At 44.4% G+C, this 16,418-nt stretch overlaps 1 protein-coding gene across 1 annotated transcript in view; it reads right to left on the reverse strand.

The window, feature by feature from the left end:
- The window catches only part of snx29 (sorting nexin 29), a 396,887-nt gene that overhangs the window by 202,641 nt on the left and 177,828 nt on the right, over positions 1–16,418 (reverse strand). The window contains exon 15 of the mRNA XM_084322960.1: positions 15,692–15,798. Within this exon, the coding sequence (XP_084179086.1) occupies positions 15,692–15,798 (107 nt within the window). The remainder of the gene's footprint in view (positions 1–15,691; positions 15,799–16,418) is intronic.

Here is a 16,418-nt window from a genome sequence, read left to right on the forward strand (position 1 = left end):
CCTTCCTTCCTTCCTTCCTTCCTTCCTTCCTTCCTTCCGTCCATCTCACAGTATCATTGTCTTTCCTTGTTGTTTCATTCCATCTGACAGACATGACGCACAGCGGCAGGGAGACAAGCAAGCTTCCCTTGCAGGTTAACTCTTTCTCTGCCAGCTATTATCCTCATCCTGTATTAAATGCGCCACGCTTTATATAGGCATTTTCACTGTGCGTCGCGGTGTTTGCAGGGCTATATCTATATTCTATATTATAGCTATGGAGACAATACTATGGCTCATTTGACAGTAACAACAGACAGTTCGACATGAAAGAGCTCCCGGTCAATGAATATCAAAAAAAGGAAGTAAAACAATTCAAAACGAAATCAAAAGTGAAGATTCGAGGACAAAAGAAAGAAGGAAGAATGAGTTCAGTGGGGGGGAATGTCGGGGGGAGGGACCATCGTTCTGGCGTTTCGACCCGGGAGAGGGGGGTCTTGCGTGTTGTGGGATCGGTATGGGTGGGGTTCCTAGGGCCTCGGCCGCCGTGGCCTGGGCGGTCTGGGCGCCGGGCCGGGGGGATTAGGGGGGGAAGTACCTTCCCTCTCTCCTATAAATTAAATTCAAGGGACCCGTGTCGCTGAGTGCTTGGCCCCGCGTGGGACGGACCTGGGATGTGGGGAGCCCTATTTCTAGGGGTGGATGGCGGAAGGTCCCTCTTATGGGGATCTGGGAGGCTGAACGGAGCCATATTCAAGGGGCCCATGTTAGTCCATTGTTGTGTTATGGATGTCATTGTAAGTATTGTCTAAGTGTTGTTTGTCTATAAATGTTAATAAAAATGTAAGTAAAAAAAAAAAAAAAAAAAAAAAAAAAAAAACAGTTCAATATGTGAAAAAGAATGAATTTGTTCACGTGTTATCCCGTCGTGAATATTGTATAGTGTGATCCTGGCTAATTCCTGAAAACGGCACTATGGAGCGATATGTGAACGTTTTTTGATGCTCTGATCGTCATCAACAGCATTCGTTTTGAACACTACATACGTTGATCGACTGGATCGATATGAAATCATTGTAGGATCAAGGTGGAATTGACGTCAGATAGTCCTTACCTTTGATCGGGGGTATTCCAAAAAGAATATTCCAATTGTCTGATCGCGATTTCCAGTATTGGTGTCCATCGGGTCCCGGACATAATCCGGCACAACACATGCATCGAGGGGCCATGGATGCGGTCCAATGTGATCGGGTGAACCGCTACACTTGCCTGGACCAAAATTCTCCACCCGGACGAGATTAGATGTGACACACAGTCTGGAACAGGGTTTCAAAGGGTGGGCGATACTGCCACCTAGCCAGATCTGGCCGGTACTGCACTCACAGGGTCTCTGTATGCCTTTTTAACGGTAACATAGAGGTCCGTGACACTGAATAGAATATTAAAATAAAAAAAAGGAAAACGGACCAAATAACGTATATATACGTGATTGCCGCTCAACGATTGGCGAGCAAACACGCCTATATATACGTGGATGGCGCAGATCGAGTTAAGCTCAGTCCAGTGTTGACGTTGGCGTTGTGCCAACATAAGATGGCCACGGGCATTGTTAACCTCTTAAGCCTGACGTCATATAGACGTCATAAATCAATCTCTCCGGACTGTTTGACAAACGTATCGTTTTTTTTGTCAACCGTATTCAAGTATAAACATCATAACCAACAGCAGTTATAATGTATATTATCATCAATACGCTAGTTTACCAATAGGTTAAAGTGTTATTAGATAGATTTTTCGTTTTGGTCTTGTTTAGTTCGCGGAAGTCACAGAGAGCTTTCGATGAGCGTTGGAATTTTTTCCGAATGACACTTCCCAAAAGCCTCTATGGGGTTTCAAGCCAATTACTTCTGTATGCATTTTTTTAATATCTCTTATTATTCGGGATAATAAACCACAACACTTAACGTTATTGACATATATTGAAGCGCAGTTAGTTTCTCTTCCCTATTTTTAGCATGTAGCAACAATTAGATTTGAAATTAGTTTCAAAATGGTTGCACCCTGATAAAAATTTAAAAGCTACTGTACATACAGTAGATTTCATTATCTGTTCTTATGCACGCCTGGTGATACTAAATCCAAATTGAACTCGGGCATTAGAAATATAAGATTTGGCACAATCCATAAATGTGCGAATTGGCTATAATAAGGTCATTTATAAGCCTGCTATTCTATAATAATATTTAAAATTGCATTGGTCCAGATGGGAGAATTCAGTACTGTATCTACAAAACCTGCTGTTTAATCATCTTCCCTTTATTCATTTCCTTAGATTTGTACACATTATCTCAAGAAGGTACTGAACGAGATCAGTGGCAGTTTTTCATGTCTGGTCATTATTATCATGGTGTTATTCACGGTCAAAGATGCAAAGAAAAATCATAATTCATAAGGGGCTTTCTCACTGCCATTCGGGGTCGAATCAGCTCCGCTCCGTCCTCGTTCCGTCCTTGGGTGCGAACTTCCCCCCTCCCTCTCCCCCCTCTGGTTTGCGTACACACTGCAGTCTTGGTGCGCTCTGGGTTTTGTTTACGGTTTGCATTTTGAGCGTGTAAGCTGCCGTAGCGATGATGTCACGCTCTAACGTCAACACAGGAAGAGTTTAACATACGGTGGTGGAAACTGGATGCTGATATGAAAAAACAAATAACCAATAAATATGAAGTTATATTTGAACCCCTGTTGTCAAGCCTTGTCAATATAACCCACCCCCCTTTTCTCACGAATTGAACTGGTGTCGTGGAGTCCGCTTTGAGCGTTTTCCAGGGTTAGCGCTAGTTAGCTTACGCTAACGCTAGTTAGCTTAGCCTATTTATTACTAGTTAGCAGCTAACATTAGCCCATCCAGCGTTTCCGTTAGCCGGTAATTACCGGTATTTGACTGGCAAAATCTGTTGAAGTCCGACAAATTTAATCTCTCCGGTCATAGTGTCCGGTGAAAATAGTTCCCTCTGGGCACAGTTTGATTATTTGAATTGTATTTGGATGGGCTGGAGTTGGGTGGCCTATGCGATGAACGAAACAATCATTGCGTTTGTTGTCGTTGCTTCGCTCAGCGAGAGCTTGCTGCTGGATTTGCGGAAGGCATGCAGCTGCAGACCCACAGAACCCACCAGCTTTGCTGGCACAGTGCGGTCCCCAGACCTGGAAAGCTGCTCTGCGGGTCTGCAGCTGGATGCTTCTTGCAAACTAACTGCGGCGCTCGCGCTGATATTGTTGGACCGGCTGCTTGGTGGAGCAACGATGAAACGAATGTAATGAATCGTTCGTCGCATGGGCTATTTAATTTTGGCCTGTTTTGGTACGGTTCGGGTGGTCAAGTTGTGCTTGGAGGGAGTTGTTTTCACCGGACATTATGACCAGCACCAAGTCGTTGGGACTAGGTGGAGATATACATCACGCAAACCCACGATAATGTTGCCGTCTCTCTGCCAAATTTCTCAGTTCTTCGCTTGATATAATTAATACAAATGTCCAATATAACGGAATTCGTTAGCTCATAAATGTGATTATAACAGACTGCTGTTTATTAATGTCGGGCCGACTGCCCACAGACACAGGTCTATTTGATTTAAAGTCGGCAGCAGCACGGAGTTCAAGTTCAAGTTCAAGTTCTTTAATAGTTGTCATACAGAAGTACAGAATACTTTCATACAAAATGCTTCTTACTGTTACGCTCCAGAGACTGTGCTAGACAAGATAGTATCAAATAACATAATAACATAATATAGCATGAATTTAGAAGAAGAAAATGAGGTCACAGTGTTCGGTATAGACATATGTACAATGTTCTGAGTTACCATATAATATACAATACACAATACTATGCAGTGTACTAATGTACAGTACTATCTAGTGCAAAGCAGAAATGGGATGAGGTACAATTTTAGGTACAATTTACAGTAAGGTGTACGAGTTGTAGTGCAATCCTTCATCCATAAATATAAAGTGTGGGGAGTGGGTGCTACAGTGTGTTTGTTTAAAGTGAATGTGTGCTATAAGTGTGTGGAGTGGGTGCTACAGTGTGTTTGTTTAAAGTGAGTGTGTGCGTGTGGATGTGTGTGCTATGTGCGTTTGGTGGTTGTTGTTGTGTAGTGTTCATTCATTGTTCGTTTAGCAGCCTGATGGCCTGGGGATAGAAGCTTCTTCTGAGTCTTTCTGTGCTCGCCTTGAGACTCCTGTATCGCTTGCCTGACGGCAGCAGTTCAAAGAGGCAGTTGTTCGGGTGACTGGAGTCTTTAATGATTCTCTTAGCCTTGCCCTTGCAACGCTTGTAGTAAATGTTCTGGAGGGTGGGGAGCCCCCCTCCAATTGTGCGTTCGGCTGAACGTGTCACTCTTTGTAGTCTGCTTTGGTCTTGTGCAGTGCTATTCCCAAACCAGGAGGTGATGTTGCCGGTCAAGATGCTCTCTATTGTACATGAGTAGAAGTTCTTAAGGATCTTCTGGCTGACTTGGAACTTCCTTAGGCGCCTGAGGAAGTAGAGGCGTTGTCGTGCCTTCTTCACAACACTGTTAATGTGTGTGGTCCATGTCAAGTCCTCGGATATGTAGGCTCCGAGGTACTTAAAGCTGTTGACTCTCTCAACCGGTGCCCCGTCGATGCTGAGGGGGCTGTAGTCCTTGACCCCCGACCTCCTGAAGTCCACAATCATCTCCTTTGTTTTGCTGACGTTCAGGGAGAGGCTGTTTTCCTGGCACCATCCCGCCAGGACCTTGACCTCTTCCAGGTAGGCCCTCTCGTCGTTGGCAGAGATCAGGCCCACCACCACTGTGTCGTCAGCAAATTTGACGATTGTATTGCTACTCCGCTGAGCCACACAGTCGTGTGTGTACAGGGAGTAGAGGAGGGGACTCAGAACACAGCCCTGGGGGGCCCCTATGTTGAGGGTGATGGATGAGGAGGTGCAGTTGCCTGCTCTCACCACCTGGGGTCTGCCAGTCAGGAAGTCCAAGACCCACTGGCAGAGGTCATAGCCCAAGCCCAGGTCCCTGAGCTTGGCTATGAGTATGGAGGGGACTATGGTATTGAATGCCGAGCTGTAGTCGATGAATAGCATTCTCACATAGTTCCCCTGCCTCTTGTCCAGGTGTGATGCTGCTGTGTGCAGCACATGGGATATGGCGTCCTCCGTGGACCTGTTGGGGCGGTATGCAAATTGCAGGGGGTCCATGTTGATGGGGAGGGAGGAGCAGATGTAGCCCTTTACTAGCTTCTCGAAGCACTTCATGGCTATGGAGGTGAGAGCTACAGGGCGGTAGTCGTTGAGGCAAGCAGGCTTGGATTTTTTGGGTACAGGGATAATAGTGGACTTCTTCAGGCAGGTGGGGATGACAGCCTGTTCTAAGGACAGGTTAAATATGTCAGTGAATACTGGGGCCAGTTGGTCGGCACAGACTTTTAGGACGCGGCCGGGGATGCCGTCTGGACCTGCTGCCTTCCTGATATTCACTTTTTTAAAGGTCCGCCTCACCTCATGCTCTGTTACCCTGAACACTGCGCCTCCATCAGCAGCCGACCCCCCCCCCCATTGCCGAGGCTTGTGAGCTGGTGTTGTTATTACCAGCATCAAACCTCGCATAGAAGGTATTGAGGTAATTTGCTAAGGAGATGTCACTGTTCAGTTTGAGGGAGGCGCCTTTGTAGTCTGTCATCGTTTTGAGCCCCTGCCACATAGCTCTAGAGTCAGCTTGTTCAAACTGGAGTTCAATTTTATCCCTGTAGCGTCGTTTGGCCTCTGACACAGTCCTCCTTACGTTGTATCGCGCCACCTTGTGGTCATTCATGTTGCCTGCCTCTAGGCCGTCGTTGTATGCTTTGGTGCGCTCTCTCAGAGCTTCACGGACGGATTTGTCTACCCAGGGTTTTTGATTTGGGTAAACTTTCATTTTGGTACTCTGGACTTATTTTATTTGGAATATAATGACTGTATACGCAAAAGTAGCCTAGCTTTAAGTTAAAATATTATAAATCTACATGCCTTGAGGATGTCATTCTTTATATAGCCTGTTGTTTTTAAGCTCAATAAACTCTGACCGGAATTTCTCTCATTTGACCGGTAGATAAAAATCTACCGGACCCTGAGACCGGCAACAATTTTTTCTAACGGAAACCCTGAGCCCATCACTCGCGGCAATTATATTGAATGTCATTGATCTACCGGTCGATCACGGCCGACTGGTTGGGCACCACTGGTCTAATAGAAATAAATGCATTCGAACAAGAAAACAATGTATAGTAGACATAGCAATGGCAGGCCTAATGCGAGCCAGGGAAGTCTTGTGCTTGTAACGTGGCTTCATGTTTTCAGCCGTGAGGCTCAACATGCTTGTTTGGTTGAGGTCTGAACTCGCCAAATTGCCATGGGTATTGTCCAGTTGTTGCTGTATGTTTTTATCTGCCCAAAATTCAAGCAAGCATGAAAGCATTACAGTAATGACGTTGTGTGTGTCAGCAAGTTGATACAGCAAGCCTCTCCCGTGTTTTGGTACAAGCTCGCACACCACGCCCCCCCCGCTCCCACTGGCGCGCACCCGGAACCACCTATTTCAGCGGTCCAGGTTTGGAGCGAATCAGCGTCCCCGGGGACGGGGGGGGGGGGCGTTCTCAGTAGGACGGACACACCCTTTCTGGGTGCGATCGGGCTGTGATTCGACCCCGAATGGTTAGTGAGAAAGCCCCCATATTCTCCTTTGTTTCATCACAATTTAAGCAAGCCTAGTAATAGACTTCCGACACTGGGAATACATTCACTGAGGTCCATAGATACCAATAATATGCAAATGTCTCTGCAGGTCTAAGAACAGAGAGGCTCTGGCCTGCTCTCTGACGTGCTGGTCGTCGTCACTGTGCAGCATGTTGAGAGACTGAGACTGAGACTGAGTCTCGTGGCAATAGTATGTTTATTCAGGCCGCCCCTCCACATGGTATGGAATATGATGTCCCACACACACAGAACAGTGGCCATGTTACAGTGTGTAATTCCAGCTAGTTCATGCCATCTCATTCTCCGCCTCACACTCACTGACAGCCGACAGCCATGAGATTCACTGTGGACACATGCGCATGCGCGCACACACACACACACACACAAGCCTCCACCCACATCATATCTTGCCTTAAACCCACAGAGGCCTGACAACCATGCAGCTCCATGGTGAGCAAACCCACACATCCAGACACCCATCCACACACACACACACACACACACACACACACACACACACACACACACACACACACACACACACAGTGTACGTGACAGTACATCCCTCTCTCAGCTGATAAGCAGGAAGAAATTGTCAGAGAGCGAAAACGGGGACGGTGAAGGTATAGAAGTAGAAGAGTGAGACGGAGAGAGAGAGAGAGAGACAGAGAGAGAAAGAGAGAGAGAGAGAGAGAGAGAGAAAGAGAAAGAGACAGAGACAGAGACAGAGACAGAGACAGAGACAGAGACAGAGAAAGAGAAAGAGAAAGAGAAAGAGAGAGAGAGGGAGAGAGATGATGCAGGAGAAGGGAGAGGAAGAGGTGGATTGACTGGCTGGAAAAGGAAGATGAGGGAGTAGGAGGAGAGGAAGAGTAGGGGAAGCAGAGGAGGAAGAGGATAAGGAGAACTTGGGACAAGGAAAAAAGCATGAGGTGATTATAATAGAAATCCATATTTCCATAATATTAATAAAATATTAGGTGTGTGGTGAAAAGAGATGTATGTCCTCCAGGATGTATGGTGGGACTTGTCCACGACTACAACACTGGTCTGTCCCACTAGAGAGCTGCACGTCGAGATACAATGGCGTTGAAGTGCACATCGGGGAAACAACCGGGATTGGTGGCAGATCATCAAAGATCACAGTTTGCACTCGTGTGCCTGTGGTACTAGAGTCCTTTATGTCCTTTCCTCTAGAAACACACATGAATACATTTCATCACGGGCCGTTCCGCAGGGTCAGCCGCCTGCAGCCCCTCTGAGACCTCTGGGGTTCAGCAACACATTGGCCTTGAAGTTATGGGTCCCTCTCTGCCCCATATAGGTTTATTAAAAAGACATGTCGGGTTATCCATCATGGAATAAGGCTGTCTGATTGAGTTCCTGAGAATCTGGAGACACAACAATGATGTTGAACGGCTACATGCTACTGTCCTCCAACATGTGATCACGCTACTGTCCTCCAACATGTGATCATGCTACTGTCCTCCAACATGTGATCATGCTACTGTCCTCCAACATGTGATCACGCTACTGTCCTCCAACATGTGATCACGCTACTGTGCTCCAACATGTGATCACGCTACTGTCCAACATGTGATCACGCTACTGTGCTCCAACATGTGATCACGCTACTGTCCAACATGTGATCACGCTACTGTGCTCCAACATGTGATCACGCTACTGTCCAACATGTGATCACGCTACTGTACGCTGTGGATTTAGCATCTGGCTGAAGTTGAGAATCGCCAGCGTCGACCTGCTGCTGACCCTGAAACAATGGCTAAACACACACCTACGAGAACGTAAGCACGTACACACAACCCCACGCACACACTAGGGCTGAGCCCAAACATTCGAACCTTCGTTCGTTACGTTGGCATTCGAATTCTAAATCAACATTCGATTTTCTTATTTTTAATAAATTTTTTTTTTTTTTTTTATTTAAAAGAATATATATATTTTTTATTCTATTTAATGGGTTTTTCTTCACAGTTGCAGATAAAGATTAGGCTACACTAATATTATAGTATTAAAATAAACTGATGAGTTATATTCATTAAAGAAATTTGATTTAGTTGGGCTTCTCCCTGGGCTGGGTCTGGGGCTGGAAAGTTGATTTAATAAAAAGAAAAAAATACTAATTTAATCAGATTAATAATTTTATTTAAATTGAGGATTTAGTTTGAGGATATTTATAACAAAAAAAAATATATATATATAAAAAAGTGATTTTTTAATAAAAAAATTTAACGAAGGTTCGAACGTTCGTTCGAAAAAACCCTGAGTAACAATTTACTCCTTATTGAACAACAACCTATCAGATACCCTAGTTGGGAAAAGAAAGACATACACACATTGGGGGATATCTTCGATGACTATGGTCTCCGCAGTTTTCAAGATATATCCAACAAATTTGACCTGCCCAATTCCTCCTTTTTCTTCTATTTACAAATAAGAGCAGCTCTGAAGGCTCACCGCGTCCCATGGGATGTTCCACTTGAGCACCACAGGTTTCACAAATTATTTTATGACAAGGAGACGTCGAGAAGCTTCGTCTCTGACTTTTATCGCCACTTACTTACGTCCTCATATGAGGTCCTTCCCCTAGACTCGGTTTGGAGGAAGGATATCCCAGAGCTGGAAGTAGATTTTGATTGGGATGCAGTCTGGGAAAATGTTCGGCTATCATCACGCAACCCAGATCACAAAAAGATTAATCTTAACTTTGTTCATAGGACTTACCTGACCCCTAGACGATTGTATCTAATGGGTCTCAGACCTGACTCTCGATGCTCCTTGTGTTCAAACGATGCTATTGGTACATATATGCATATGTATTGGGAATGCCCTCCTGTTGAGACTTTTTGGGAAAATGTTACCACTCAATTATCAGAGATTTTATCTCTGACCATACCAACACTGCCTTCTGTACTGTTGTTGAATGATGTTTCTCAGTTATCAACCTCTGTACATGTAAAGAGACTCATTTTGGCGGGTCTTACAGCTGCGAGTGAGAGCCCATGGTATTGTATTTATTATTTTTATGTCTTTTAGTCTACTTTCATTCTGATTTAATTACTGGACTGTCATTATTGTTATTATTATTTCTGTTATTGTCCTGTGATTTATTGTTGATTATTACTGTTACTGTATTGTTTGTCTTGTTTCATGTAAAAAAAGAGAAAATAAAAAACATTTGTTCAAAAAGAAAAACCCTGAGGAAGTTCGAATCCCAAAAACAGGGTTCGGGGACAGCCTTAGCACACACACACACACAGACATGCACATACCAAGCACACACACGTTGTCTTTATCTCTCCGTCTCTCTCTCCCGCTAACAAACGCGACAACAATGTCCCCAGATCACCATTGACTATGGTAGTGGCTCCCACTGAAGCGCCGCCTGCGTTGGCACCATGTGTCATGTTGCGGTAATGAGAACAAATCTCCACCCCGGTGCCGCGTCTGTAGTTTCCAACTCCTCCGCGGGTCGCCGAGCGCTCCTCTGATATCATTAGCCAGGCAGGCAGCCTCGGCTTCCTCCTTCAGGCTTCCACAGCACTTCACGAATGGGGCCACCTCAGCAAGACGAGACAAAAGCAGGGGGACGTTTCCCGGCGCTGACAGCCTATTTCAACACGGACGATCGAGGCTCGGTGCGACTGGGACTTAGAGAGAGAGAAAGATAGAGGGAGAGAGGGAGATAGAGAGATAGAGAGAGAGAGAGAGAGAGAGAGAGAGAGAGAGAGAGAGAGAGAGAGAGAGAGAGAGAGAGAGAGAGAGAGAGAGAGAGAGAGAGAGAGAGAGAGAGAGAGAGACAGAGACAGAGACAGAGACAGAGAGAGAGACAGAGAGAGAGAGAGAGAGAGAGAGAGAGAGAGAGAGAGAGAGAGAGAGAGAGAGAGAGAGAGAGAGAGGCAGAGACAGAGACAGAGAGAGATACAGAGAGAGATAGAGAGAGAGACAGAGAGGGAGAGAGAGAGAGAGAGGGAGAGAGGGAGAGAGAGAGAGAGAGAGAGACAGAGACACAGAGAGAGAGAGAGAGAGAGAGAGAGAGATAGAGATAGAGAGAGAGAGAGAGAGAGAGAGAGAGAGAGAGAGAGAGAGAGAGAGAGAGAGAGAGAGAGAGAGAGAGAGAGAGAGGCGTCCCCCTGACTGCACAGAGCGGCTCTGGGAAAGCCCCATCGAGCACGACAGCCGAGCAAATGAAGGGATAAATAAGTAAAGGCCATGAAAAATGCACGGCACGCACACATGTGTGTTAATAAGTGATGAGGTAGTTTTCCCAAACACAAGACGCAGGATTATTTCTTATTAAAGAAAGATAAAAACAGACTGTCAATTATTCACGCGGACCTTCCGTGACCCCATTCGAAGGCTCCCCTCCTCTCGATGATGATGATGATGATGATGATGATGTCACTCTCTCGCCAGGGCCTCGGAGGTGGTATATCATTGTTCGATGTAACGGGACGCCGGAAGGGGAAGTCGGAAAGAAACTCTCTCCGCCAATCACGTTCGCAGACGATGACACAGTGCTTGTGTTCCCGCTCTGGAGGGATTATCGCTATGCGCCGCGACCCGCCTTGGTATATTTTTGGCGGGAACAGCTCCTCTTAGCACCGTGAACATGGACGCTACTCCGTGAGTCAGGAGGCTGAGGCTTCAGGACACTGATACAATGATGATACGACACAGGCCTACGTCTGAACGAATGCATGATTTATGCATGTATTTGCATTTATGCACATGAATGTATTCATTTCTGTGTCACGCCACATACGCGAGCCATCCCACGTGGAATTACAAGGCACCATAACAAAAGACAAACAATAAAGAACACAAAATAAACACACATTATCTCCTGAGCAGAGAGTTATTTGCTGATGTAAGTTGGCCTTGAGTGGATAGATAGAGGTACCATAGCGATTTATTAGCCATTTAGAATGTTTACAATGAGGTCTACTTCCTGTTTAATGAAATAAACAAATATACTGTATATCATACATCATCAATGTGCCTCATAGTCCAACCTTCAAATGTAATGTGACGACACTAGTAAAATGGTAAATGGTGCATTTATATAGCGTTTTTATCCAAAGCGCTTTACAATTTTTGTTTCTCACATTCACCCATTCATTCACACACTGATGGCGGAGGGAACCATGCAAGGTGCCAACCTGCACATCGGGAGCAATTAGGGGTTAAGAGTCTTGCTCAAGGACACATCGGCACGCTGCCCGGGAGGAGCGGGAATCGAACCGGGAACCTTCCGACTACCAGACAACCGCTCTACCTCCTGAGCCACTGTCGCTCCTGAGCCAATGTCGCCCCCTCACTAGTGATCAATCGAGGAGTTTGACATACAGCTGTATTTAGACAAAGTGTAGGTGTGGTGCACACCTGTATGAGGCAGTCACATGATCACGTGATCACATGATCACATTAGCATCAGTAGAAACAGACAGAAAAAAACTCACCTCTGAGGCTGCGGTTACACTAGGGCCATTTTCGTTTAGTTTCATTCGCTTTTCAGAACGCTGCGTATTGGCAGGCAAGTAAGAGTTAAGTTAGACGTCGTTTTGTCTCGTCTACTATATACATGTAGTACAATGCCAAAGCAGTAGGCGGCGATGTAGTTCAAACATGAAAGCCATTTTCAACCAATCAGAAAGGTTGAATGAGACACTCCACATCCTGCTCAAAATCTCAAAAGCAACCATCTTTATACCTCGCATGAGCCATTTAGCCACATAGCATTTATTTTTCAGCAAGAAATAAAGTGCAATAAACAAAAATGGATACATTCACTGTGTGTTCTGCCTCATTTGTTGATGATTTGTTGATGAAACAAAACTAACATCAACACAATTGACCACCAAGAGCGGAGTTTATTCTCACAAAAAGATCGCCGATTTTGTTAGCTTACGTGCTAACGTGATTGGGATATGCCAGTATAACAGTATAGCATTGTGGCTAGCAGCGAAGTAACGTTAATGCTAGCAGAATGAATGGATGTAAACGTTATTTAACAGATTGCAGAATGGGTACAATACAATACGGCTCAATACAAACAATTGTTAAGGGAATGCAGACTGTTGTAGCTTGTTATATTAATCAGCGTCCCCAGAGCGATAGTTCAACTTGACTAACAGAGTCTGAAAGTAACGCTAGCTAGGTAGCTAACGTTAGCTCATGAGCGACGCTAGCCAGCCAGCACCTGCGAAAACGAATGCCAAACTGATGATATCAGACGTTGATATCAGGAGCTATCAGTAGCTAGATAACATTAGACAACGCCTCATGTATTAAACAAAAGTGAATAGATGACTGGGCCATTTTGTTTAATGCTTGTTATGTTGAAAGAGGAGCTCTGCGCTGCTCATGCAGTCGACTCTTGCGTGGTAAGGGTTTGTTGACATGACATGGGTCTGGGAGGGGGAGAATTTGGCGTCGGTCTCTACTGCGCATGGGCATTGGGCAGAACGGCTCCGTATCCGGCTTGCGCATATTACATGGCACCATTGACGGCGAGTTTCCAAAACGAAAACACCTTTTCAGCGTTCCCGCTAGGGAAACGCGTTTTCCTGCCAAAACTGCGTTTCTTTTTAACTTGGACATGCAAACGTAATCATTCAGCAACAAAAACAAAAACCCCAGTGTAATCCCAGTGAGTTTCACAGTCATTCATTCATTCATTCAATCTTTATTTCAACTTGGAAATTCATTGAGGGCAAGCCCTCATTTCCAATGATGTTAAGCATACATGGATAATAATAAATACACAATAAATACAATAGAAAATACAATAAACAATACGATATACAATAAGTGCAATCATAATAAAAATTTGTACAATCCATTCAAACAATTACAGATTATGGTGGAATGGTTGGTAATCAAGGATTTAAACTGACCAAAAGATAAAGTATTGAGTTTTAGTATTGAGTTTGTTGTATGATGCTACATGTGTCAGGAGCAAAGAAGCTAAGATTTTCCAAAGTTCAGTACAAACTGCTTTAACTCCTTAAACCCCGATCGGTACCGGGCCGAGATTTATTTAACGTCGCACAAATAGATCAATACAGTCCGTATTAAGTGATATTGTGTTTCTTTTTCAAATGTAGCCAAGAGTAAAGACCCTATCCCTATCAAAACAGCAGTCAAAGTGTATATTTTCAGCACTACGTTTGTTTAGCAATGATGTGAATGATGTGATGTGAAGTGTTATTAGTGAAATATGAGCTTATAAAAAATGTCCGCACATTGCACCGGAAAACGGATGATTTAGACGGTAGAACAGGAAGCACTCATGAAATTGTTGTAGTCCAGAGAAAGAGGAGACCCAGGGCTTTCATAAAACTACACTACCCAGTTCACACCAGCCGACGACAAAATATTTTTTCTTACAATCATTGACTGGAATAGCGTGTTTATATCTCACGGGTTGAACAAACATCAACGTTATTGCCATAAACTACAACATATATTGTTTCTTTACCTTTCAGTGAATGTCTAGGAAAAAAGGTGTCTCAATCCGGTGATTTATGACGCAGCTTTCGCCATTATACAAAAGTAACTATACTTACAGTAGATTTAATTCACAGTCTTTGCAGACCTCAAAGGGCGCCTGGTGCCACAGTGGTTAGCACTGCTGCCTCTCAGAAAGAAGGTCCTGGGTTCGAACCCCAGCAGGGGGGCCTTTCTGTGTGGAGTTTGCATGTTTGCATGGTCCAGGTACTCTGATTTCCTCCCACACCATGAATACATGCATGGTAGGCAGGGACTACAGATGAAAACTAGCTCATTAGCTAATTCTGGCACATTTACATTTGATTTGATTTGATTTGATTAGGGATCCCCATTAGCTGGTGCGATAGCAACCAGCTAGTCTTCCTGGGGTCCACACACAAAAAAGCATACAAAAACAATCACTATTGCAAAAAACAAAATTATTAAAACTCAGTACACACAATGCATAATGAACCTACTGTAACAATTAAGATAGCTAAAATTACATTAGTGTAAAACAAAAACAAAAAATTACTTTACAGTGTTAAAAATAATTAAGATTCACATTGATGTGGAAATTGAAGATTTTTATTAATGCGCACTGTCCCTGGGTAACATTTTTATAAATAACTTAACTTAACTGATACTAAATCTGGATTTAACAGTGCCATCCGACAGAGGAGACAGAGGCCTTTAAAACGACATATGACTCGACCATATAAAGTTAATTATAGGCCTGATATTCTATATTCTATATTCATATTTCATATTGCATGTGTCCGGATGGCAAAATCCAGTAATGTAAAAACCCATGTAAATGATCTGCCCTTTGTTCACTTGCTTAGCTTTCTATGTCTTCTTGATCTCAAGAAGGTTCTGAATGAGCTCAGTGGCATCTTTCTGCTTTTGGTCATTGTCAGGATGGTGGTATTCACCGTCAAATATATATATATATATAATAAAAGAAAGCAAGTAATAGTAACAGACACAATATTGCAGACACTGGGAATACATTCCCTGAGGTCCATAGATGTCACTAGATACCAATAACTAGATACCAAATGGTCCTTGTAGAAGTGGAGCAATCTTCCATTTACTTGGGTATGTACTTTTAGGTGAATTTTCTGAAATGATGGCTAGGGCTTAACAGGTTAAGTGTTTTAAGTGTGAGCCAATCAGTGGAACGTGTACTATGGGGTCCAGACGTCCACTCCAGCAGAGAAGTAAGATAAATTGGGCAATCTCCAATTATGGCTTTATATAGACACATATGCCATACACACACATATACAGTGGTAATAAAGTAGGGCAGTACCTCCCTCTATGAGTTCATGAGCATCTGTAGGAACTGACACACACACACACACACACACACACACACACACGCAGTGATAATGACATAATCAGAACAGAAATCAGGACAGTACCCACCTCTATGAGTTTGCGTTCGTAGCTTGCAGCCAGCTCCTCTATGTCTTCCATAGACTTGTTCTGAGGGGGCGGAGCCTGTTCTTCACTAGACCGCAACATGGGCAGAGCTGGTGGAGAGAGAGACACAGAGAGAGAGACACAGAGAGAGAGATTAAGCACACTTGTATTGATACAAGTACACATATCTTCTTTGCTTTTCAATGTGTATATCGGTGGATGACAGCATCTACTCATAGCCATCTCAGAGGAGGAGGACAACAGGGAGAGAGAGTGTGTGTTAGCAGCAGACTAATGGCAGCAGATGAGGATTTGGGCTGTGCTGTTAACATCAACAGCTGATAGCCACAGCGTCGAGGTTACTCGATCTTGAGAAAGTGCATTACCAAGCCACAACGTTTGTTTTGGGGTAAGAGGTGCGGTAATATCAAACATCGCCATTGCTATAGTGATTTGGGTCAAAAGTGCCGTTGCCATAGTAACAGTCACGAGAGAGAGAGTTCGACATCGCGAGACTTGAAGACGGCAAGCTGTGGGGTCTTCAGAAGACTAGCCAGGATAGGACGCAAGGCTGATACGAGCAGACGTGGACAGAGAGACAGAGCACTAACTAGAGGGTGGTGCCCCCCCCCTCCTAAGCCTCAAGGAGGCTAGCTTCGGCTAACAGGGAAAGGTTTTGGCTAACGACGAGGCCTCAGAACCATTGGACTAATAGCAGAAGAGACGGTAG

Source organism: Notolepis coatsorum, assembly GCF_963971535.1.
Source record: "Notolepis coatsorum genome assembly, chromosome: 10".
In the NCBI taxonomy this organism is placed as follows: Eukaryota; Metazoa; Chordata; class Actinopteri; order Aulopiformes; family Paralepididae; genus Notolepis; species Notolepis coatsorum.